The sequence below is a fragment of the Symphalangus syndactylus genome, chromosome 14, assembly GCF_028878055.3.
Source record: "Symphalangus syndactylus isolate Jambi chromosome 14, NHGRI_mSymSyn1-v2.1_pri, whole genome shotgun sequence".
Taxonomy (NCBI): domain Eukaryota; kingdom Metazoa; phylum Chordata; class Mammalia; order Primates; family Hylobatidae; genus Symphalangus; species Symphalangus syndactylus.
The window spans coordinates 10787422-10810316 of record NC_072436.2 but is presented as its reverse complement, the minus strand read 5'-3'; the positions used below and the strand labels follow the sequence as shown (position 1 = coordinate 10810316).

The window sequence follows — 22895 nt, the reverse complement described above, 5'->3', positions numbered from 1 at the left end:
TTCCTGTTCCCCGCCCCACAGGCTTCACTCCTGGGGCCAAGGAGCTCTTCAAGCAGGAGAACCACCTGGCGCTGTACCGCCTCCCCAGTGCCGAGACAATGAAGGAGACGTCACTGGGGCGGCTCTCCTGTGTCACCAAGCGGCGGCCTCCCCTCAGCCACATGATCAGCCTCTTCATTAAAGACACCACCACCAGTGAGCCCTGGCTACCTTGGCCAGCACCAGGCGAGACCTTCCAGAGCTTGGCAGGGGGGCTCTGCCCAGCCCCACCTATTGCTAGGGAGGCCTGGGCAGATGAAAAGTAGACTACTTCCAAGTGCTCCACTCTGGCAGGGGCTGGAATTGGGGACCAGGGCTGGGATGGTGTTGATTGCAGAGGTCAGGATTGTCCAAAGGATGGGAATATGGTGTCTGCATTCCAAGCCCAGTGGCACTGCAGAGCCTTGCTGATCGTCAGTCCCAGGGAGGCTCCTCTTCTGGCAGGGGCTCCTCAGTGCCCTTCTCCGGGAGGACAGTGCTTTGCCTGTCAGGGCAGAGTGAGGGCGGGGGGCTGGTTAGCGACACTCAGGGTTTGAACTCTCTTCCCCCCAGGCACAGAGCAGATGCTATCCCATGGCACCGCTGATGTGGTCTTAGAGGCCTGCACGGACTTCTGGGACGGAGCTGACATCTACCCTCTCTCGGGATCTGACAGGTGGGTGAGGAAGCGCATGCCAGCAGCAAGGGCAGTCGCACTGCTGGGGCACCTGCTCTTCAGAGGCAGGAACACTCACCTCACCTCCGCCTGCTTCCCTGGCAGAAAGAAAGTGCTGGACTTCTACCAGCGAGCCTGCCTGTCTGGGTATTGCTCTGCCTTCGCCTACAAGCCCATGAACTGCGCCCTGTCCTCTCAGCTCAACGGCAAGTGCATCGAGCTGGTACAGGTGCCCGGCCAAAGCAGCATCTTCACCATGTGCGAGCTGCCCAGCGCCATCCCCATCAAGCAGAACGCCCGCCGCAGCAGCTGGAGCTCTGATGGTACCTCGTGCGTCTGTCCAGCAGGGCCGGTGCTAGGGCTCCCCTGAGCTGCTGAAGCCCAGGAGCAGGGAGGGCGTCTGGAGGGCCCTGGCACCCCCCACAGCAAAGGGGGCAGTGGCCACAGCCCCAGGCTGGGACGCCAGTGTGGCACTCTATCCGGTGACATGGGGAGTCCCTTAGTTTCCTCCCTTATCAGTGGGTGCTCACTTGGCCTGCCTCACTGGTTGGTTGTGATGCTCAAGTGGGTAACGTGTGTCAGAGTGCTTTCCTGGGAAGTTACCAAGCAGTGTTCATAGACCATTAGGCTTGGTAGGATCAGACAGGAGACCAGGTCTGTCACCCTGCTGGTGCAGAGGGGCCCAGAAGCTTTACCACACCACCCCATTCCCACCAGACACGCACACTTCCTGGGTTTTTTGAACCCAAGAGACTGTGAATTGAAGCAGTTGCTGAGGGTAGGGCCAGTCCCCCCTGGGCAGGAGCTGAAGCCATGCCCTGTCGTGGCTCCCAGCTCAGATTCAGCCACCTGACTGATGCATACCTTTCATTGTCTTTTCTCCTGTGTCTGTCGGCTCCTTCGTGTGTCTTGGCTGTGTGTGTACGTGGCTGTGTGTGGTCCCCTGGGGCCCGTATGCTCATTGATTTGGGTGTGGCATCTGTGTGTGTGGCCCTGGGCTGGTTCCTGGGTGTCCTGATCGGGCTGTGTCCTGTGTGTCCTGCCTGAAGAAGGGATCGGGGAGGTGCTGGAGAAGGAAGACTGCATGCAGGCCCTGAGCGGCCAGATCTTCATGGGCATGGTGTCCTCCCAGTACCAGGCCCGGCTGGACATCGTGCGCCTCATCGATGGGCTTGTCAACGCCTGCATCCGCTTTGTCTACTTCTCTTTGGAGGATGAGCTCAAAAGCAAGGTGGGGAGAGCCATCCCCTCTGCCACCACTAACTCTGTTTCCCACGGGCTTTTGGGCCCGTATGTTCACGGCCATCTGCCTTTCACAGGTGTTTGCAGAAAAAATGGGCCTGGAGACAGGCTGGAACTGCCACATCTCCCTCACACCCAACGGTGACATGCCTGGCTCCGAGATCCCCCCCTCCAGCCCCAGCCACGCAGGCTCCCTGCATGATGACCTGAATCAGGGTAAGGGCAAAGGCGTGGGGTGGGGACGGGGTGGCGGTGGGAGGATTCCCCTCCTCAGAGCCACAGCCAGGAAGAGCCTCCGGAGAGCCCTCCAGTTAAGTACTTTCCCTTGGGAAATGGCTCTGATGTCCCTGCGGGAAACAGTAGTCAGCAGGAAGGAGGGACACAGGCAGGAAATTCTCTGCAGGGCAGGGACAGGCCCCCAGAAGGCCGGCCCCAAGGTGAGGGAGAGGCTTTTGTCCCCACAGTGTCCCGAGATGATGCAGAAGGGCTGCTCCTCATGGAGGAGGAGGGTCACTCAGACCTCATCAGCTTCCAGCCTACGGACAGTGACATCCCCAGCTTCCTGGAGGACTCCAACCGGGTACGATGGCAGGATCTGTCTCACGTGTTCCTGTAGTGGTCCCATAGCTGGTCCAGGGGAGAGGTAGAGAGGTAGTGGGCAGGCACGTGGAGGCGAGGGATGCTGATCCCCATCCCGAAGCCACTGGCATCTCTGCTTTCTCCAGGCCAAGCTGCCCCGGGGTATCCACCAAGTGCGGCCCCACCTGCAGAACATCGACAATGTGCCCCTGCTAGTGCCCCTTTTCACCGACTGCACCCCAGAGAGTGAGTGCTGTGGCCATGGGTACTTGGGCAACCTGGTCCCTTCGACTGAGCTCTGCCTGGGCCTGGGTACCCCGTGGGCTCTGGAGGGATGTAGGTTTCCCACGCGGGGAGTGAAGGAACCTGGGCTGGGATCAGCTGGGGAATCTTGTGGGTTGGAGTCAGAAGTGCCAATGTTCACATGATCCCGCTGCTGGGGGTGGGATTGTTTCGAAGAGGGGCCCACCTGCTATTGCCTCCCGCTCTCCTGTCCCACGGGTCTCTGCCCAGCGCCCACATGGCGCTCTGCCTGCCTGACTCTTGTGCCCTCATACTCTGTCCTCAGCCATGTGTGAGATGATAAAGATCATGCAAGAGTACGGGGAGGTGACCTGCTGCCTGGGCAGCTCTGCCAACCTGCGGAACAGCTGCCTCTTCCTCCAGAGCGACATCAGGTCAGGGCGGGACCCTGGAGCCTGCGGGCCAGCCTCTACCTCCCAGACCGGAGGATCAGATGGGCCTGCGTGGGGCTGGGGGTGTGTACCATAGCCGACCTCGCCCTGGCTGGGACCAATGCACCTGGGCACGGTGGGAGAAGAGGGTGGGGTGCCCAGTCCTGTGGGAGATACAGCTGAAGTGTGTCCCCCACCCTGAGCAGCATTGCCCTGGATCCCCTGTACCCATCCCGTTGCTCCTGGGAGACCTTTGGCTACGCCACCAGCACCAGCATGGCCCAGGCCTTGGATGGCCTTTCTCCCCTGCAGCTGTCAGGGCAGCTCAACAGCCTGCCCTGCTCCCTGACCTTTCGCCAGGAGGAGACCATTAGCATCATCCGGCTTATCGAACAGGTGGGTGCTTCGGCAGGCAAAGGAGGAGAGACGCAGGACAGGACCCGCCCGGGGTGGGAGTAGCAGCACAGGACCTGTTTGGACCCGGGGACCTCATTCCCCAGCCCTCCCAGCGGGCTCTCCCAGGCAGTTACATTCGCCTCTGCTCCCCTTGTAGAAGCATCCTGGGCATCTGGCTCTTGGCTAAAGTGCATCAGCTGTTGGGCCTAGGAGAGGCCAGGCAGACCCAGGCCATAGTCTGTCCCTCTTGGTCCCTAGGCTCGGCACGCCACCTACGGCATCCGTAAGTGCTTCCTCTTCCTGCTGCAGTGCCAGCTGACCCTCGTGGTTATCCAGGTGAGGTGGGGCCTGCACGGGCATTGCCCCCCCGTGCTACTCACCTCTTCACTCAGGGGCCAGCTGAAAATCTGAGGAGGGAGGCTGGGATTAGCAGTACAGTCAAGGGGTCCCCCCAGAGCCTCTGTGAAGCCCCTGGGCTTTTTGAGATGACCCTCATTGGCAGAAGAGTATTCCCTCCGGCCCCTGTTCCCTCTGGCAGGATGTGAGCATCTATCTGGGCTCAGGGCAAGGGAGCTCGGGGGCTCCTATGCCCTTATTATTTGCCTGAATCGAACTGTGGCTCTTGGCTTCTTTCCTGGTCTAGTTCCTTTCTTGCCTGGTCCAGCTGCCGGCACTCCTGAGTACCACCGACATCCTGTGGCTGTCCTGCTTTTGCTACCCTCTGCTCAGGTGAGACGCCATGTAGCTTCCCTGCCCCCCATGCCTAAGCAGGAGGTGTCTGGATGTCACTGTGCAGCCCCAGGAGCCTAAGGTTCTGGAACTGCTCAGGGGTCACCTCCTCTGGTACAGGAGGCATGGAGGGAACCCCCTTTGTCTTTTTTTTTTTTTTTTTTGAGATGGAGTCTCGCTCAGTCATCCAGGCTGGAGTGCAATGGTACAGTCTCTGCTCATCGCAACCTCCGCCTCCCGGGCTCAAGTGATTCTCCTGCCTCAGCCTCCTGAGTAGCTGAGGTTACAGGCACCCACTACCACACCTGGCTAATTTTTGTATTTTTAGTAGAGATGGGTTTTTGCCATGTTGGCCAGGCTGGTTTTGAACTCCTGACCTCAAATGATCTGCCCATCTCAGCCTCCCAAAGTGCTGGGATTACAGGTGTGAGCCACTGCCGTCCAGCCTTTGTTTTATTCCATCCCCTCACCAGACTCGACCTCACGCGCAAGACTCCCTAGAGGCTCCCTCTGTGAGAATTGAGGGACAGAGGGTCATTGTCACCATCCCTCTACCTGATCTCTGCTTTTCAGCATCTCTCTGCTGGGGAAGCCCCCCCATAGCTCCATCATGTCTATGGCAACAGGGAAAAACCTCCAGTCCATTCCCAAGAAGGTAAGCGAAACAGACCCTGTGAGCCTTGCAAGTGAGCATGGAAGGGACTGAGGGTTGGGGGAGGAGAGAGGGGCTAATCTGGAAGGCTCTGGATGGGGGATTCCAGCAGAACTCCGGTACTTGGTTCCTAGTCTTCCCCCAGATCAAAGAGGAGGTAGTGGCGCAGAGCTGGGAAAGACCCTTGCTGGGCCTTGAGCTCCCCATCCCCCCAGGCCTGACCATTTACTAAGAGCCCGTTGAATACGTGGAAGAGCTAGGAGCAGCCGGCAGAGGGGCTGTGCGCCCCAGGAGTGACTGGCCTTGTTCCCCGGCAGACCCAGCACTACTTCCTGCTCTGCTTCCTGCTCAAGTTCAGCCTCACCATCAGCTCCTGCCTCATCTGCTTTGGCTTCACACTGCAGAGCTTCTGTGACAGCTCCCGGGACCGCAACCTCACCAACTGCTCCTCCGTCATGCTGCCCAGGTGGGTCCCAGCCCCAGAGATCCACCCATCGCCTGCCTCGCCTCGAGGCTTCCTCCCTCCCCACCCCAGCCTACCTCCCTGCGGCCCCAGAGGGGCTGAGCCCATGCCCCACTTTGGCAGCAACGACGACAGGGCTCCAGCCTGGTTTGAGGACTTTGCCAACGGACTGCTGTCGGCTCAGAAGCTCACGGCCGCCCTGATTGTCCTGCACACTGGTGAGAGGGCTCCCTGGGAGGGCGTGGATGATGGTGGGAGAGGAGCCCCACTGTGGAAGTCTGACCCCCACATCGCCCCACTTTCCCCAGTCTTCATTTCCATCACCCATGTGCATCGCACCAAGCCCCTGTGGAGAAAGAGCCCCTTGACCAACCTCTGGTGGGCCGTGACAGTGCCTGTGGTGTGAGTATTGCTAGGATGGAGGGCGGAGTGCGGGCTGGGGAGGAGAGGGTCTCCTGCAGGGCTAGGATTGGAAGGCGGGACCGGGGCCAGAGGTTTAACTGTGCCCTGCCCGAGCTAACTGTTGTACTGGGAAGAGCAGGGAAGGAAGCAAGCAGTGTCAGGGTTCACACGGTGCCGCCACCTCCTGCAGGCTGCTGGGTCAGGTGGTCCAGACGGCCGTGGACCTGCAGCTGTGGACGCACAGGGACAGCCACGTCCACTTTGGCCTGGAGGACGTGCCCCTGCTGACATGGCTCCTGGGCTGCCTGTCCCTGGTCCTTGTGGTGGTGACCAATGAGATCGTGAAGCTGCATGAGATTCGGTGAGCTGTCAGCAGGGCGTCTCCCTCTGGGTTCAGGGATGTCCCCTAAACCTGTTACTCCCTTGGCGACACCGACGCTCCCCCACCTTTCCGCTGCCTATCCCTCCCTCCTCCTCTGGTGTCCTGCCCCGGCCCCTGGTCTAAGGATCTTTGCCATCCTGTGCTTTAATCTCCTGCCCCACCAGGGTCCGAGTCCGCTACCAGAAGCGACAGAAGCTGCAGTTTGAAACTAAGCTGGGCATGAACTCTCCCTTCTGAGCCACTGGCTGTGGTGGCTGTAGTTGCCCCTGTCCCTGGGGCTAAAGCCAGACCCATTTCTGAACAGGGGAGTTGGTATCATGAATGTTTCCGGGTTTGCTCCTGCACCCGTGGCACTGGAAACCCAGCTCCCCTTGTGAGACCCGCTGTCTTCCTGAGCCCTGGGGCTCACTGTGGAGGAGCTGACGGCCTGGGCCCTTGGCCAGTCCTGGCTCTTCCCTGGGCCTCACCAGGGACACTCTTGAATGTATGGCCTCAGGCGCTCCCTAGAGGGGCCCTCAACCCCCTCACCTGTGAGCTACCCCCTTTAGGGATCCCTTGCCCCCTTGGGGATCCCTTGCCCCCCAGTGCCTCTGCTCTTGGGTCCCTGGACATGGCCTTGAAGCAAACCTTCTTTGGAGGAGCAACAGCAGCAGCCTTGGCCGACGCATCCGACTCCCAAGGCTGCCGTGGAGGGCAGGGTGGTGGTGCTTGCCTGGATGTGGCCCCGAGTGCCTCCCCTCCCTCCCTCTGTGGGGGAGTCTCCCGCCTGAACCTGAAGATGGAGCAGGGCCCCCGCTTCGCCCTGGAGCCTCTTCCTGTGCCTGGCTCAAGCTGGCTGCCTGTCAGTCTTAGGGAATCTGGCCCAGGTCTCCTTAGCCTCTGCCCCAGTTCTGGGAGAAGTTTCTACTGGTGTATATTTTTTACTGGAAATGAGCCTTTTAGGAATGAACGTAGACTGGTTTGTATTAAAATGTGTCAATTGCAAAGAAATACCTGTGGCTGGTCTGTAAGGCCACTCCAGGGTCTGCCAACCCATGGTGGTGGCTGGCAAAGGGAGGCCTAAGCCTTCCTCCATCTACGCTGGTGGGTCCCTCAGGTCTGGCTCAGGCAAGACCCCTAGGGTCAGGGGTCTCCATGTCACAGAGGCAAACACACAGCCCAGTCAAGTGGAATGGTGTTTTCATTGGTGTTAGTTGGGGGAAGAGGTTAATGGTTACAGAGCCAGGGCCTGGGCCAATGGGGTCAGGCTCTCCCTGCCCTCAGGTGGGCAGTCGGGGCTCCTGCTGTGGTCCGAAGCCCCTCCCCCATTGTGTCCTCTCAGGCAGTTAATAGATAGAATAAATTCCATTTAAAATATATGCATTTCTCTCTGCTTAAAAAATAACATTTACAATTGAAAAGTTAGGACTTGTGGGATCTGTTAACCCCACTGCCTCCCACCCCTGCTAGCCCTGCCTCAGTGAGAGAAGGCGGGGGCAAGAGCTGCCTGGGCACCACCGCTGTGTATTTACATGTCCTCTGTACACCTACGGAGAGGGGGCCCAGCCAGACACACGCCTCCTCCAGCCTCTCGGGGCCTGGGCAGGATGGTGGGTGGCAAGAGGCATTCCCTTGGCACAACTTGGGACACAGGCTGGGGGGTACAGAGAAAGCACCCCCAAAGCCCCACCCCCGCTTCCTCCCTGAGGAGAGAGCTCTTTACCAGGGTCCCTGTCCAGGAGCAGGGCTGTCCTGCTCAATTGATCAAACCCTGGGAGGGCGTTGCTGAGATGCAACGGAGGTCCCTCGCTAGTCAGGTTCTGATAAGGTGGGCTGCCCCACAAGAGCTGCGGTGCCCACAGCCACAGGCTTAGAGTGGGAAGGGGCCCTGCGAGGAGGGGCACTTCAGCCTGACCAGCCCTTGGCCCGTCCCTAGGGTGGCAGGGGCCTCTTCTGTGCTGGGGCAAAGGCAGTGGACTTCGGCAGATCACAGTGGGCACTGCTGGAGGGCTCAGTCCAGCATGGCGTCCAGCTGGTCAGCCAGGGCATCGAACATGGTGCTGATGTCATCCAGAATGTGCTTGGTGGAGGCGCTGGGGGCGCTGCAGCAAGGGGAAGGACGCCGTCAGATCAGCCAGTGGCCTGCACCCCACTGGCCCTGGGGCAGGGAGCTGTCATAGCTCCCAGAGGCTCAGGGAGGCAAGGGACCGGCCAGGCTCATGTGCCTCTTAAATGGTAGCCACCAGGATTCCCTGATCTAGGTGACTCCAATACCTGGCCTCTTATCCCATTAGTGCCTGCAATGTCCCCCTCCAACATCCCCATGATCCCTGGGCAGAGGATGCAGGGAGCACGTTTCTCTGCAGCCTTCTCTCCCTCCCCATCCGGCCCCCCTCACCCCTCTTGCTCCTTGGTGCCAATGCTCTTCTCTGCGGCTCTCAGTGCAGCTGCCAGGGACGAGCTGGTCTGCTCCAGTCTCTGCTGGGCCTGGCCTGGGCCCACAGTCCCAGTGCTCTCAGGCCGTGGAGGAGGCACCGGGCGGGGGCCAAGCCGGGGCGCTAGCTTAGGGCCAGAAAATGCCAGCTGGGTGCAGGCCACCGACACAGGTTTGGAGGCTGTTCCTGCAGAGACAAAAAGGTTGGCCTGGGACTTGGCTGGGTCAGACACAATCCTGCAGCAGTGCCTCCCCCACAGGCCTCGCCTCTTACCTGCTCCGGGCACCTTGAGGAGGGCAGCAGGGGCGGCCGGGGGTTCTGTCTCTGCATTCCACCGACTAGCTGCTGAGCTTTCCAGACCTGGCCCTGGGCAGGACGGCACTGGAGGCTGCATGGCAGGGCTGGGAGCAAGGGGGGTTGGAACTCCTTGGGCTGGAAGGCTGCTGGGCTCGGGCTGGGGAAGGCTAGAAGCTGAAGGAGACACGCCAAGAGTTGGGGAAGGCAGGGGGGCAGCGGGGTCAGGCGTGGCACCGGCCACTCCGAAGGCCAGCAGTGCGGTCTGCAGTGGCTCTCTCTCCCGGCACTTGGGCCTCCGCTTAACAGTGTCTGATTCCGTGAGGTTGAAATCGAGGCCAGGGGGCACGGGTGTCTCTCGGGCCGGGGGGCCAGCAGGCTTCGGGCGCTGTTTGATGGTCAGGTTCCCTTCCTCTGCAAACGGCAGCCCTTCCCCAGAGCTGCCCCGAGATGGGGGCGTCCCCTCGGGGCCTGGCTCCTCCTCCTCCGTGTCTGACGCGGGCCCAGCCGGGGCAGGTGGGCCAGGGGGCTCTGAGGGGCCAGCAGGTTCACTCAGTGTTCGCCTTCGGGGCCCTGTGGCCCCTTCCTTGGGACCTGGGCTCCCATCTAGTGGAGGTGGCTCCGGGCTGGGGCCAGAGACGGAGCTGAGGCGCTTGGGAGGCGGGGGCGGGGGGCCTTTGCGCCGGGCCCGCAGGGCAAAGGACTGGCTGCGAGGAGTCCCCCGAGCTGGGGTTGGGGTCACGCTAGGACTGGTCCGGACAAGGGCACTGCGTCCTGGCCGCCGGGTAAGGGTAGCATAACTGCCCAGGGTGCTGCCCACCGGCCCTTCGGCCTCCCCCTCAGCATCCCCCTCTGTGGGGCCAGGGCGGCTTAGGCTGTGGGACCGGCGCTTAGGTCGAGGCGGGTCTGAGGGAGTGGCAGGGGGCCCGGCCAAGTAGGAGAAGGCCCAGGGTGCACCAGGAGGTGGCCCTGGGGCCAGGCTAGAGGGTGAGCCCTGGGAGTACATAAAAACATAGGGTGGGGGTCCTTGGCCTGGAAGTGAGGAACAAAGCTTAGGGGGCCGCTCTGTGCCCTCTGGAAGGTTCCTCTCCTGGGGTGTGCTGGGATCTCCACCGCTGGGCTGTGGGGCAGGCTGTTCCTGTGAGTGGCCAGACCCCCGGGAGCGTGCCCCGATGCTCTCCTGGCTGGGAGAGCGGGCAGGTGGGAGGGGGAGTGGTTCAGGGCCACCCCCTGCCATGGCCGCCTGTAGCTCTGGGCTTAGTTCGCTGCCCTGGAAGGTGAGGAGCCGTGGGCCAGCCGTAGCTGGGCCTTCTCCGTTCTCCAGTCCCTCGATGGCCATCAGCTCCGGACCCTTGGCCAGCCGGCGCCCGCCTTCGCTGAGGGCCTCCCCCTGCAGCAGGCCCCGCCGAAGCTCTGCCAGCCGCTTCACCCCCAGCATGAGCTTCTTCTGATGCCCTGAGATGGGGGACGGAAGTGGCAAGGTTAGCTGGGACTGGGGTTGTCCTGGTCACCACTGGGCCCCATACTGTCTTCTCTTGGAGACCCCGGAGGCAGGTGGGGGCCCAGCCAGGCCTCAGGACAGTCCTTACCGAGCTTGTTGACCCCAATCTCCTGCAGCTCCTCCCAGGTGAGGTCGGCCACCAGCCCCATGGAGTCGTAGCCGCTGCTCACCAGCTGCTTGTGGTACTGAGGCAGCCCCAGTGCACACAGCCACTCCAGCAGGTCCGTCTGGAAGAGCACCGTCCTCAGAACAACTCCCAGCCAGCCTTCACCCCCAGCCAGAGGGGAAAAGGCACCACAAAGCCACAGCTGAGGGTGACAGCACGTGCCCCACTCCCCAGCCACCCTTGATGGCTCACTGGGATGTAGCTGGGCAGCCACTCGGCGATGCTGAGCTGAGCGATCTCTGAGGCGATCTTCTTCCTGTGCCCAGGCTTGGTCACCCCGATGGCCGTCAGGTCCTGCCACACAAAGTCTGGCCATCAGGCCCCTCCCCTGCCCGCTGGGCCCTCCCCTGCCCGCTGGGCACTGCCTCCCAGCTGCAGCACCCACCTCAGGTGTCATGCGGCTGATGGTAGGCACATCATAGCCGGCCTGCAGAAAGTGGGCAGTGTAGCCCTCCAGCTGGAACTCACTTAGCCAGTTATGAATGGCCTGCGCGTCCTGCGGGGTGGGGGAAGGGGGCAGAATTAGCAGGAGCTGGACCAAGGCCCTAGCCCCCACCGGGGGCTCAGGGCCTGCCTGAGCGGGGCTTCAGTCCATGCAGAGGCTCTTGCATCTGCCCTGCCCTACCCACCCCAAGGCCCACAGTGCACCGCAATGGAGATCACACCTTCCCCTCCAGCAGCTGTTCTGGCCGCACGTCCTGGGTGAAGATCTGCTCCCCAGAGCGGCAGTTGGCCAGAGGGCGGTGGCTCAGGTTGTCTTCAAGGAGAGAGAAAAATGGAATGGAAAGGTGGGAGGAGGAAGGGGTGCCCACCCTCGGCCTCCTTACTTGCACCTCTCCTAGCCAACCCAGGTCCCCTGACCCTTCCTACCTGCCAGGGACGGTGGGTAGAGTCCTGGCAGCACCTGGTCCTCTCCGGCAGAGGGCAGTGGCTGGAGACAGGGCAGGAGCCAACTCAGCATTTGGGGAACTGGCAGTGGGGAATGAGCCCTGCCCTGGTCCGTGACCCCATCATCCTACCTGGGCGTTCTCAATCAGGAGGCCAGGGCCATGGCCGTTAGTGCCCTCAGAGCTCTGCCCGCTGCCGGCACTGCGGATGCTGCCCACACTGCCCTCACTGCCCACGCTATTCCTGTCACCTGCTATGGGGGGCAGAAGCCAAGGGGTCAGAGTCCGAAGGGACGCTCTGACAGCTGTCTGGCAGCTTGCCTAGGCCACACGCCCACACAGTGCCCAGCACTGCCCCCTGGGAGGATGTACCTGGGCTGTCTGGGCTGAGGCCCACCCGAGGAAGCTGGCTGTAGGTAAGAGGGTGTGGGGGTTCTTCAGCAGGAGGCTGCAGTGTCCGGGAGAAGCCTGGGCGCAGGGGGGTGGGTGCGGAGGGGAGGCGGGCTGCAGGGACGCCCACCCGCTTGCTGACCACCTCGACGATGCCCGGGGGGAAGTAGCCTATGCGGTCTGTGCCCCTCTGGCTCTCGTGGATTTGGCCCTTCCAGCGGCCGTCGGGATGCTGTTCTAGCACCTGCGGCCAGGGGTGGGGGGCGGGGACGGTCACTCCCAGCACCAGGCAAGTGGCAAACAGTTGTCCCTGCAGCTGCGGTCCGGCAACCCTGATCCAGCTCTTCCCCTACCCCTGAGGAGCTGGCCTCTGATGCCCACACTGGCCCAAGTTCCACCCCTGCTGCCAGCAGCCAGCTCAATCTCCCCTGTGCCTCCAGGGCGAGCCCCAGTGGCAGCCTGTGGTCAAATCACAGCTCCACTACTTGCTAGCTGTGTGACCTTGGGCAAGTCACTTTAATTTCTCTTGATTTTATTTTAATTCTCAACTTTGTCATCTGTAAAGAAGAAATGCTAACGGCACTGCCTTCCCTGGCTTCAGGAAGAATTAAATGAGGGTGCATATGGAGACCTCAGAGCAGAACCTGGTAACATAGCAGGTGCCCAAATAAGTAACAGCAATCATCTGTATTTGCAAAGGAAGGCCTGCTTGGGGTCCCTCACCGTGATGACATCCCCTGCCCGGACATTGAGAGCAGTGGGATCGTGGAGGTTCCAGAAATCCTTGAGCGCTCGGACCTTCAGGATCCCTGAGGCCTCTAAGAGAATGGGGTGGGGGACAGGTGTCATCTAAGGGTCTTTAGGGCATCTTCCCACCCCTCATCCCCTTGACAACCCTCTCCCAGGGACGTCCACTCCTCCTCCACATCCTGGTACCACTTGAGCGGCTCCAGGCCCCCATGGGCAGGGTATCCTCCCCCGCACTCACCCCGCAGTAGCTGCTTGATTTCCCGGCTGGCCTGGGAGGTGGTGAACTGATTCACTATGTCCAGCGCCGTCTGGTTATACGTATTCCGGATGTTCACGTCCACACCTCCCTGGGTGCACAGTGTCACATGAGTACACGCTAGGCACTTTGACACCCCTCACCCGATTCTCTCAGCTACCCGGGACATAGGTACTATTACCATTTTCAGATTTTACAGATGAGGAAATAGAAGCTCAGGGACTCAAGTCAAGGACAAGCTCAAGTTCACTCAGCTAGTAAGAGTCAGATCTGGGGTCCCAATCAGGTTGGTCTGCCCCCAACCCATCCGCACCGCCTCGGCACCATTCAGAAGGAAGTCAGGCCTCTTCCCTGACGCCCATGCAAAAACCACACTGGAGTCCTCCATCCCATACCTCCCCAACCAGTCAGGGCACAGGGCAGAGGCTCCATGGACACCTGCGAGGGAGCAGGCGCCCATACCCACCTCCAGAAGCAGCCGTACCACCTCGGTCTTGCCATACAGTGCAGCCTCGTGGAGCGCCGTACCCGTCTTGGTCTGGCGGTTGATCTCGATCCCAGCTCTCAGGAGCTGCCTGCAGTGGACGGGGGGAGTCATGGGGGAGGTGGGGCAGGAGGGGGTGCTGACTGCTGGGGGCCTGGGAGATGGAGAGCCCGGGTGAAGAGGGCAGTGGGGGAGGGCACTGAGGGGCACCGATGGTCCCGCAGGCAGGTGATGAGGAAGCGGGGGGACCCCAAGGGTACCTGATGACTTCTCTGTGGCCATTCTTGGCAGCCAAGTGCAAGGGCGTGGTGTAGTTGGGGTCACATGGGTCTTTGGCCTCGCCCTCCAGCAGTGCCACACATAAGTGGCTGTTCAGAAGCAGCTGGGCCACCTGCAGCACCCAGCGCCCAGTTAGAGCCCCCTCCTGAGACCCTGTAGACGTCCAGGACCCAGCACCCCAAGGCTGCAGGCCTCACCTTGAGTCGGCCGAATTCACAGGCCAGGTCCAGGGGCGTCTTCTTGGCCTTGTTGACCAGGCATGGGTTGGACTGATGCTGGAGAAGCATTTCTGACTGGGGTTGGGGGAGCCGAGTGAGGGGGCCTGGCCTGTCCGGCACCCCACCCTGCCCTGCGCCACGCCCCTGTGGGCAGCCTCACGTACCACCTCATAATGTCCATACTGCGCAGCCAGGTGCAGGGGGATCTGTCCGTCCAGTGAGGCGGCATTGACGGCTGCAGAGGCGCGCAGCAGCAGCCTCACAGGCTCCAGCCGGCCCTGCCAGGCTGCGTAGTGCAGCGGGCGCATGCCTGGCAGGAGGAAAGGGTTTCTGAGGGAGGTCCTGGGACAGTGTTGGGGGTGGAGAGGAACTGAGCAGAGTATGGAGCCAGCCCAGCTGGGAGGGCAGACAGCCCACGGGGATGCAGTGCTGGCTCTATCCAGGTGTGGTTAGGAAGAGGTTTGGCTCGACAGGGCTGAAGCCAGAGTCCCGCTGTGCCCACTACGGATCATGATGACCCCAGGACAGCAACAAAACCTCGCTGAGCCTCAAACCTACTCATCTAAATAATGGGATGTTAGTACCACTTCCCTATGCTGTGGAAGGCTGTGAAGATTAAACGGGGAAAAGCCACTCGCAAGCCCGGAGACGCTGTGCTAGCATCTATTAGCATTGCTACGTTGTCACGGGAGCAAGCTCTGGTCCCAGGGTCTAGGTAGGGCCCCTACCTGCCCGGGGTGGGGGTCGGGGACACATGGGGGTCTCACCATTGCTGTCCTTGATGTCAACAGTGGCCTGAGCCTCTAGCAGCAAGGCTATGAGCTCCAGGCTGCCCCCCAAAGCAGCATGGTGGAGGGCAGAGAATCTGATGTGGGAGGACACAAAGTTAGGGGTGTTGGTGGGCAGTCCCCACCCCCAAATCCTGGTCTTCCATACCCGAACCTATCTTGGGGGCTGGCAGGGATGGGTTACTGGCCCCCCCAACCCCACCAGCCGTGCCGTGGGAGCGCAGTGGCTGAGCCACAGCATGAAAGGGCTCAGTGTCTGCGCTGAGAGGCCCGTTTGTCTCGCCCCCCCGCCCCGCCCCCAGCTGGCCCAGGGGAGGGGGCCGTGGGAGCGGGAGCCTGAGGGCTCCTACCCTCCAGGGAGAAAAGGGGGCCCCAAAGGAATCTGACCCCAGGAGGCCCCGCAGAGAGGCACCAGGGCCCCTCCCCTCACTCAGGGCTAACTCCATGGGCGGACGGGCGTCCCCTCCCTCCAGCCCAGGGACAGGACCCACAGCTCGCAGCAAATACACTTCCAGGGCCAAGTCTGAGAGGGAAAGGGACCCTGGGCCTCAGGATCTTTCCCTCCAGCCCCACCCCGAGGGCTCTACTGCCCCCACCCAGCAGCTCTGCAGAGGGACAGGGGCTCCCACTCACCCATCAGCATCCTGGTAGTTCACGTTGAGCCTCTTTGTGGAGCCCAGGAGCTCTAGGGGTCAGGGCAGGAGGTGTCAGGGCCATCAGATGACTGCCCCCACCCAGCATCCCTCCCCCCGCCTGTCACAGCCCGGCTGACCTCTTGGCGTGCAGGAAAGCACCTGCCCCATGGCCTTCTGCCTGTCCCGTCCCTGTGGCTCCCCACCCTGGCCCACCGGCCCAGCAGCGTGACGGCAGTGAGGGCAGGCTGCTGCTGTGGCAGTGGGCTGGCTTCCCCTCGCCCCGGCCCCGCTTGTTTATAGAGCCAAAGAGGGCGGGGGGTGGGACTGGCACGATGTGCCCTCAGTGGACAGGCCCACGGTGTGCATGGTTAGCATTCCTGCCTGAATGGCCCAGGCAGCGAGTCATGTTGTCCTACTGGGCCGAGGGGTGGGGAGAGAGAAGGAAAGAGGCACTAGGTATTCAAGGGCAGGCCACGATGCCCAGTCCTGGGGCATCCCAGAGGAAAGTGACATTAGACAGACCTCTACCCAACACTGGCTCTGCCAGGCGCCAGCTGTGTGACTGTGACAAGTCATTTAACCTCCCATGCTCAGTGTCCTCAACTGTAAAATGAGCTGATCAGAACCTGCTCATGGGGGCTGTGAGTACAGTGCCTGACCTTGTCATATGCAAAGATAGGAGCTCTCAACATCTAGCCCTCCTGACGTGTTGGCCAATACCATCCCGACGTTAGGGCGATGGTCCTCCAACAAGAGCTGGCACAGGGCCCGCACTGTCCCCACTGGGATCTCCATGGGTGCTCAGACTGCCCAGGGAGTCATTGCCACTGCTGACTCCACACCTACAGGGTCTTAGCTGAGATGTCCATGCCCTGGACAAGGACTCTGCAGGTTGGTGGCAAGAGGAGCTGGGGCCACTCCCTCTCGGGGCAGGGTTCAGGCAGGTGTGCTCCCTGCGAGAGCCAGGGAACTGGTGGGAGTGGTTGTTGGAAGTGCTGGGGAGGGAAGGAAGGCCTGTCATGGGTGGCCCCTGCCTCCTGCTAGAACCCACTCTGCAGGGAAGGAGTGGGCCTGGCTCGGCCAGGCTGGGCGGAGTGCCAAGTGTGCTGGCCCAGGCCTGCCCCCCAGGCTCTGGTGGGCCCCTGAATACCCCAGTAGCCTGGGCAAGACAGGGTTTCATTCCAACAGGGAGGGGAGGGACCAACCTGGCAGTAGGGAGCATGGCACGGGGAGGGAGGGGACAGCTACATTGAGGGCCAAACTGAAGGACACTGTGCCACAAAGGTAAGGACAGAGCCAGGGAGGGACAAAGCGCTAAAGGGGTTGTGGCCACTGGGAAGAAACACAGACCTCCTTTTTCCTCCAGTTCCCTTGGAAAGTCCTTGTCATACAGAACCATTTGAGGAGGAGAAAGAAGAGGGGCTCTAGAAGCGGAAGTGCCAGTTAAAATGCTCACTCTGGCTGTGTGACCCTGGCCTGCCACGGTACCTCTCTGAGCCCCAGTGGAGACAATGTGGTCAGCAGGGAAGACACAGAGCGCCCTTCAAGCTGCCCACTCTTCCATTAGCCCTCCTCTTCCAAAAGCCTGGATGGTTTGGAATGAGGCAGCTGGGCGGCGGGATGCAGTCCCTCCCAAGAGGAGCAGGACAATGTGACAGGCAGGACAGGAACAGGGCAAGGGCCAGGCTGGGTGGCTCCGTTCTTTTCAGAACAATGGCCGGAAAGGCGGTGGGGGAGAGGCTCAGAGTGACCGGGCTGGGGACCCTGGCAGGAGGGCAGAGGGTCCCGGTTCCTGGCAGTGACTCCAGGCACTTCCCCTGCGGTACAACCTTCTTCCTGGGCCTGGCGCTGGGGGTGGAAGGGTGGCTCCTGATTTAGGCTCCCGGGCAGAGGATGTGAGCTCAGCTGGCCGCCCCCCAGCACACCCCATTTCCTCTGGCCAAAGAAGGAGATTGTTCAGAAAAGGGAGTGGTGCGGCGAGGGGTGGGGAGCAGGGCCAGGGCAACTGTACCCCTCTTCTCTCAGCCACCTGCTCCCTGAAGAGGACCTGGGCGGGGGCGGGGAATTGTCCTGATATCAAATGGAGGAGGCTGAGGGAGCACCTCCCACCTCCCTGTTCTCTCTCGATAGCTATAAAGCGCCAGCTAACCCCCAGAAGGAAAAAGGGGAGTCCTGACGCCTCCCTTTTAGCAGTTTCCCTTGCCTTCTTATGATACGGAGCAAGAGTCCCTAGCCTCACTTCTGAGAACTGCATTAAAATCATGGGGAGAACTTTCTGATATACAGAGTCCCAGGCCCTCTGTGATGAGTCTGATTTTGAGGGGAGTCCAAGGAGTCTACACTTTTATTTTTACTTATTTATTACTTTTTGAGACAGGGTCTTGCTCTGTTGCCCAGGTTGGAGTGTAGTGGCACGATCTCGGCTCACTGTAGCCTTGACCTCCCCGACTCAAGCGATCCTCCCACCTCAGCCTCCTGAATAGGTGGGACTACAGGCATGTGCCACCATGCCCAGATCATTTCTTAATTTTTTTGTAGAGATGGCATCTTACCATGTTGCCCAGGCCAGTCTCAAACTCCCAGGCTAACTAGGAGTCCTGGGGGACTCCTTCCTGTGCACAGGACCAACAGGACTATAGGTGTGGGCCATCATGGCTGGCCCAGTCTGCACTTTTGAAACAATCCCTAGGCCAGCATGGTGGCATTGCCTGTAGTACTAGCCACTCAGGAAGCTGAGGTGGGAGGATGAGGCAGGAGGATCACTAGAGCCCAGGAGTTCAAGGCTGGGCAACATAGCGAGACCCCATCTCTTTCCCTGTCTTTTTTTTTTTTTTTTCTTTTTTTTGAAACAGACTCTTGCTCTGTTGCCCAGGCTGGAGTGCAGTGGTACGATCTCAGCTCACTGCAACCTCCGCCTACCAGGTTCAAGAGATCCTCCTGCCTCATCCTCCCGAGTAGCTGAGACTACAGGCACTCGCCACCACACTGAGCTAATTTTTGTATTTTTAGTAGAGACGGGGCTTCACCACATTGCCCAGGCTGGTCTCGAACTCCTGACGTCAAGTGATCTGCCCACCTTGGCCTCCCAAAGTGAGACCCTATCTCTTTAAAAAGAACAGAACAATCCCTAGGTAATTCTGATGGGCAGCTGAGTGCAGAGCACAGGGGACAGGGTGCGGCTTTGCCTCTGCTCTGCCAGGCTATGGCTGTGTGACTTTAGGCAAGTCACTAACCCTCTCTGAGCATCACTTTCCTTATCTACAGAACGGATATTGAAATACCTATCTCACAGGCAAGTGAAGAAATTATAATATTTCATAGACCATAAGGTTTGCAAATGTCATCTTGTGATCTCACTTTTGTCACCAGCCTCTCCAGCTTCTCAGAGGACTGGGAGGGGAGGCACAGTGCCAGGGCCTCACAAGGAATCCCAGGCCCCAGTCATGCTGTGCCTGCGCCTACAGCCTGCGCAGGGTGAATTCTCCCCTTTGGGACTGAGGGAAGGGACCTCCTTCCCCACAGACGTTTCCCACTGGGCACAAGGGACCTTCTCGGAGCCTAAGAGCCGGCTCTGCAGTTCCCGCCACCGGCCTCCAAACCCCTCCCACCTGCCCTCCTGAGGGCCTCACTTTGAGGCCCCAGAGCTGTGAGGCCAGAAGCAGCTTGACCAAGGCCCCACTGGGCAGGTTGCCAAAAACAACACAGAGGTGACAGAGGAGGGGAGTGGCTGCACTGCTGGACCTTAGGGCCCTCCCCTGGGACCTCCTTGGCACCTCCCCAGTGGCACCCACCCTGTGTCCACTTCCCTAGGCACAGAGACCACCCCACAGCTCCACCTCTCCAGGCCCTGCATCTCCTGCCCCAGTGTGCTAGTGGATGCATGAGGTTAAGGGCCTTCCTCTGGCACCCATACCCCAGGTGTTCAGGTAGCCTGGGGGACTCCTTCCTGTGCACAGGGCCAAGGTGTATCTTGGGGCTAGAGCCCCTGAACTCCAGAGGAGACCCTCCCATCCAGGGAACTCCTCCTGCCTCAGTGTGGTGGCAGGAACCACCTCCTGCCTATGCTGATCTGGGATCTCAAGGTGACAAGTCCAGTGGCCTCCTGGGACAGCCCAGAGAGCCCTCCCTGAAGCCCAGAGGTCTATTCTCCCTGTGGGGGGTCACACCACAGAGGCACCCAAGACATGGGGCTCAGGTGTGGCCACTTGTGCATGGAGCCCCCACAGCCCAGTCAGGTCTCGAGGCTAGGTGAAAATCTCCAGTAAATGAGCTCTGGCCACACACCCCCAGGGCACACATGTCAAGAGAAGAGAAACTTTAGCAACTTGTTAGAGAGTGTTGAACTTTTTTTAAGCAGTAGAACTCCCTTTTCAAAAGCTATCTCGTGGCCTGGTGAGGTGGCTCACGCCTGTAATCCTAGCACTTTGGGAGGCTGAAGCGGGTGGATCACCTGAGGTCAGGATGGTGAAACCCCGTCTCTAGTAAAAATTAGCCAGGCGTTGTGTCAGGCGCCTGTAATCCCAGCTACTCGGGAGGCTGAGGCAGAAGAATCGCTTGAACCCAGGAGGCAGAGGCTGCAGTGCGCTGAGATCATGCCACTGCACTCCAGCCTGGGTGAGAAAGCAAGACTCTGTCTCAAAAAAAAAATAAAAAGCTATCTTGTAGATATCCTCTTAAGACACGAACACAGAGATGCTCTGGTTGAAATGTGTGCGTTTGAGGTTGGGGGTAGGGATGAAGTTCTATCTATTCAGTCTTCTCTAACCCACTGTCAGAAACCTCATGGCTCCAAAGAACACATCAGAAAGACCATCTGCTAGAAGGCAACTCCACGAAGACAGGAATTTGGATCTGTTTTGTTCACTACTATGGTGCAGTGCTTAGAACAGAGCCTGAGCCAGGCACGGTGACTCACTCCTGTAAACCTAGTACTAGGAGGCCTAGGTGGGTGGATCACTTGAGGTCTCGAGTTCGAGAACAGTCTGGTCAACATGGAGAAACCCCATCTCTACCAAAAATATAAAAAAAATTTAGTCGGGCATGGTGGCACACATGGTAATCCCAGCTACTAGGGAGGCTGAGGCAGGAGAATGGCCTGAACCCAGAAGGCGGAGGTTCCAGTGAGCCGAGATCCTGCCACTGTACTCCAGCCTGGGTGACAAGCAATAGGCACTCAATAACAATGTGAATGAAGGTACTTCAGCCCTCTAGTTTTGCAGGTAAGGAAACTGCAGCCCAGGGAGGTTAAGTGACTTGCCTAAGGACACACAGCAAGGGGGACCCAACTTTCTCTCTGGCTGTCTCACACAGAGGCACTTCTTATTGAGAACAAGACAGTCCACCCTCCTCAAATATGCAGATCACAGTGACCCACCCCCACCCACCAAGCCTCTGTGAACTGAGCACTCAGAGGGCCTCAGCGGGATGCTCGTCCCACCCAGTACTCACTTGTCTTTGTGGTCTTGACCTTCGCCACCAGTTTCTGCACACCGGTCACATCTCCATTCTTGACAGCGAGGATCAGGTCCTGTTCACGACCCATACTGGCTCCTGGGCTGAGCTCTGCGCTCAGGAGTCCAGGGCAAAGGCAGGCAACGGGTCCAAGCTGGGGCGTCAGGGCGCCATGCTGCAGCCCCTTGGAGGGCTCCCGGTTCCCGGGGAGCAAGTCTGGTGTCCCAGGCAGCGGGCTCCTCGTCAGGTGCTGAGGGATACTCCCAAAGGTGCTCCGTGAACTGCCACCACACGAAGGAAAGCTAATCTTTGAGGGGGTGGAGAGGCTACGTGGAAATCTGGATGGATGTCAGCTTGTGGCTTCCGACAGCTCTGGGATGGGCCGGCACTGGGCACACCAATCTTCCCGGCTTGGCTGCGGAACACCAGTGCCCACCCAGAGAGCAGCCAGCATTCCCTTGGGCCTCAGGCAGCAGCGGTGCACTGGTCTCAGGGCTCTGGAAAAGGCACAGGGCCTGTGTCAAATGCTGGGCCACAGACTGCAAGGGTCTCAGAAGTGGAGTGCAGAGGATGAGCAGGACAAGACCTTCAGGGAGCCCCCAAGCCACTCTGGCTACCCTCAGAGTCGATGGTGATGCTGAGCCACTGAAAGTGGGGAGGAAGCTGCTATGCATGACAGGAGTATTGGTGAGGGGGAGATGGCATTCTGGGAGGGGGAGGCTGAGTCACTGGGGCCCCAGGGCACCTGGCAGTACCTCAACCTTGGGCAGGAGGGGCCCTGGCAGCATGACATACTGGGGCAGGCCGGGCCAGCAGCCTGTTCTCCACAGCCCGAGGCTCCGACACCCACAGACAACTGGCGGGCCAGGAGGTGGGGCCGGGAGGGTCAGGCACAGGCAGGCGGGCAGGGGTCACTCCCTGTCAAAGGCACCAGCCCCCAGATTCCTCCCTACGGAGGCTTCAAGCCTTCGCTTTAATGGCTGGATGCCCTAGTCCTAGGACTCTTTGTGAACGGCGGGCATGAAGTGCTTCTGGCCCCCCATTTCTGGGGGCTCTGCCTGCTAGAGAGGGAAGCTGCACAGCACCTGTTGCTGACCCGTCCTCGCCCCTTGTGTTGGGTGGAGGAGCAGCTGAGCAGAGAACAGAGACAGAGCTGGGGCACTGCTGACAAACGGGGCTCCCAAGCCCCCCAAGCCTGAACCTGAAGCCCAGACCCTGGACTCCACTGCATAGAAGCTTACGTCAGTTTCTCGGTGGCAGCGAATTTACTGCCAGAGTCTTGTGGCATGAGATCCGCGCAGGCCTGGGGCCCTGGCCGGGAACCCCTCACTCCCCAAACGTCCCAAGCCAAACCCAGGGGCACTCCCACGCGGAGCCCGCGGCCGACACGGACGGAGGGCGCCCTTGGCAGTGCCTGGGGTCGGGCTGGCTCCCCCGCCCCCCGGAATGTCCCTCCAGCGCCTCGCAACCCCCCAGCCCAGCCCAGCCCAGCCCAGGCCCACCGGGGAACAAAGCGGCGGGAGAAGCCGGGCGGGCCAAGCGCCCGAGGTATAAACGCGGAGGATGGAAAAAGGGGCGCGAGGAGGACGGAAGGAACGGGGAGATGGAGGTGCCCGCCGATCCCGCAAGAAAAGTTAGTTTGCGCCCGCCCCCAAGGGCGCTGACCCCCAGCGCGGGCCCCGCAGCCTCACCTCTCCCGGCCGCCCGCCGGGGTCCGGCTGGCCCTGCTCGGTCCCTGGCACTCAGGACGGTGGCTCCCACTCCCCCCCTGCCCCCCTTTCTCCTTCTCCTTTTCCAAGGCCGGCTCGGCGCCTCCCGCAGGAAATCCCGCCCCTCCCCCCTCCCTCCCGCCGGATCGGGAACGGAGGGACTGTCCCGGCCGCGCAGTCAGGCTGTCAGTCAGCACCGGCGGCTCCGCCCCCATCCGCGCCAGATCCCGCCCCAACTCGCGCCCGCCCGGACCGGGGGCGCTGACCGGATCAGCGCATGCGCCCAGGTGAAACGGAGGGGCGGGGGGCGCGGGGGGCAGAGGTGACCTGGGGCCCTGGACTTAGACCCAAGGGCTAGACACCCCGGGTCTGACTGGTGGGAGAGAAGACGTAAGGTGAAGGGGGTTGGCAACCAAGACGCGGGACCCCACTTGCAGTACCCCCCCGGCCCGCGGCCGGC

At 60.7% G+C, this 22895-nt stretch overlaps 2 protein-coding genes across 26 annotated transcripts in view; one reads left to right on the top strand and one right to left on the bottom strand.

Moving 5' to 3' along the window:
- TMEM94 (transmembrane protein 94) overlaps window positions 1–7203 on the top strand; it is a 44000-nt gene extending 36797 nt beyond the window's left edge. For 8 of the 23 annotated variants that reach the window (XM_063617082.1, XM_063617081.1, XM_063617088.1 and 5 more), the window contains 17 exons: window positions 22–195; window positions 592–694; window positions 800–1017; window positions 1744–1925; window positions 2014–2152; window positions 2401–2516; window positions 2662–2761; window positions 3084–3192; window positions 3396–3585; window positions 3844–3921; window positions 4229–4314; window positions 4888–4969; window positions 5284–5432; window positions 5553–5647; window positions 5738–5831; window positions 6022–6192; window positions 6378–7203. In XM_063617082.1, the coding sequence (XP_063473152.1) occupies window positions 22–195; window positions 592–694; window positions 800–1017; window positions 1744–1925; window positions 2014–2152; window positions 2401–2516; window positions 2662–2761; window positions 3084–3192; window positions 3396–3585; window positions 3844–3921; window positions 4229–4314; window positions 4888–4969; window positions 5284–5432; window positions 5553–5647; window positions 5738–5831; window positions 6022–6192; window positions 6378–6450 (2159 nt within the window). In that variant the 3' untranslated portion in view covers window positions 6451–7203. Of the gene's footprint in view, window positions 1–21; window positions 196–591; window positions 695–799; window positions 1018–1743; window positions 1926–2013; window positions 2153–2400; window positions 2517–2661; window positions 2762–3083; window positions 3193–3395; window positions 3586–3843; window positions 3922–4228; window positions 4315–4887; window positions 4970–5283; window positions 5433–5552; window positions 5832–6021; window positions 6193–6377 lie in introns of all 23 variants that reach the window. The other 15 variants (XM_063617075.1, XM_063617077.1, XM_055240883.2 and 12 more) reach the window with 3 other exon arrangements.
- Window positions 7204–7375: 172 nt separating this feature from the next.
- Window positions 7376–22702, bottom strand: CASKIN2 (CASK interacting protein 2). Of its 3 annotated transcripts, none has more exons than XM_055240890.2 (20): window positions 22418–22702; window positions 20724–21223; window positions 15274–15325; window positions 14620–14717; window positions 14017–14162; window positions 13832–13927; window positions 13616–13746; window positions 13338–13446; window positions 12854–12962; window positions 12589–12683; window positions 11848–12109; window positions 11608–11729; window positions 11459–11519; window positions 11254–11345; window positions 10974–11084; window positions 10781–10882; window positions 10511–10649; window positions 8901–10376; window positions 8591–8813; window positions 7376–8294 (listed from the first exon to the last, which is right to left on the bottom strand). In XM_055240890.2, the coding sequence occupies exons 2-20, from the start codon at window positions 20815–20817 to the stop codon at window positions 8204–8206; spliced, it is 3609 nt and encodes a 1202-aa protein (XP_055096865.1). In that variant the 5' UTR covers window positions 20818–21223; window positions 22418–22702; the 3' UTR covers window positions 7376–8203. The 3 variants fall into 3 exon arrangements, with proteins under 3 accessions (XP_055096865.1, XP_055096866.1, XP_055096867.1); XM_055240891.2 differs by having other exon boundaries at window positions 11608–11726; XM_055240892.2 differs by lacking the exons at window positions 20724–21223; window positions 22418–22702 and adding an exon at window positions 15413–15542.
- Window positions 22703–22895: the final 193 nt, after the last annotated feature.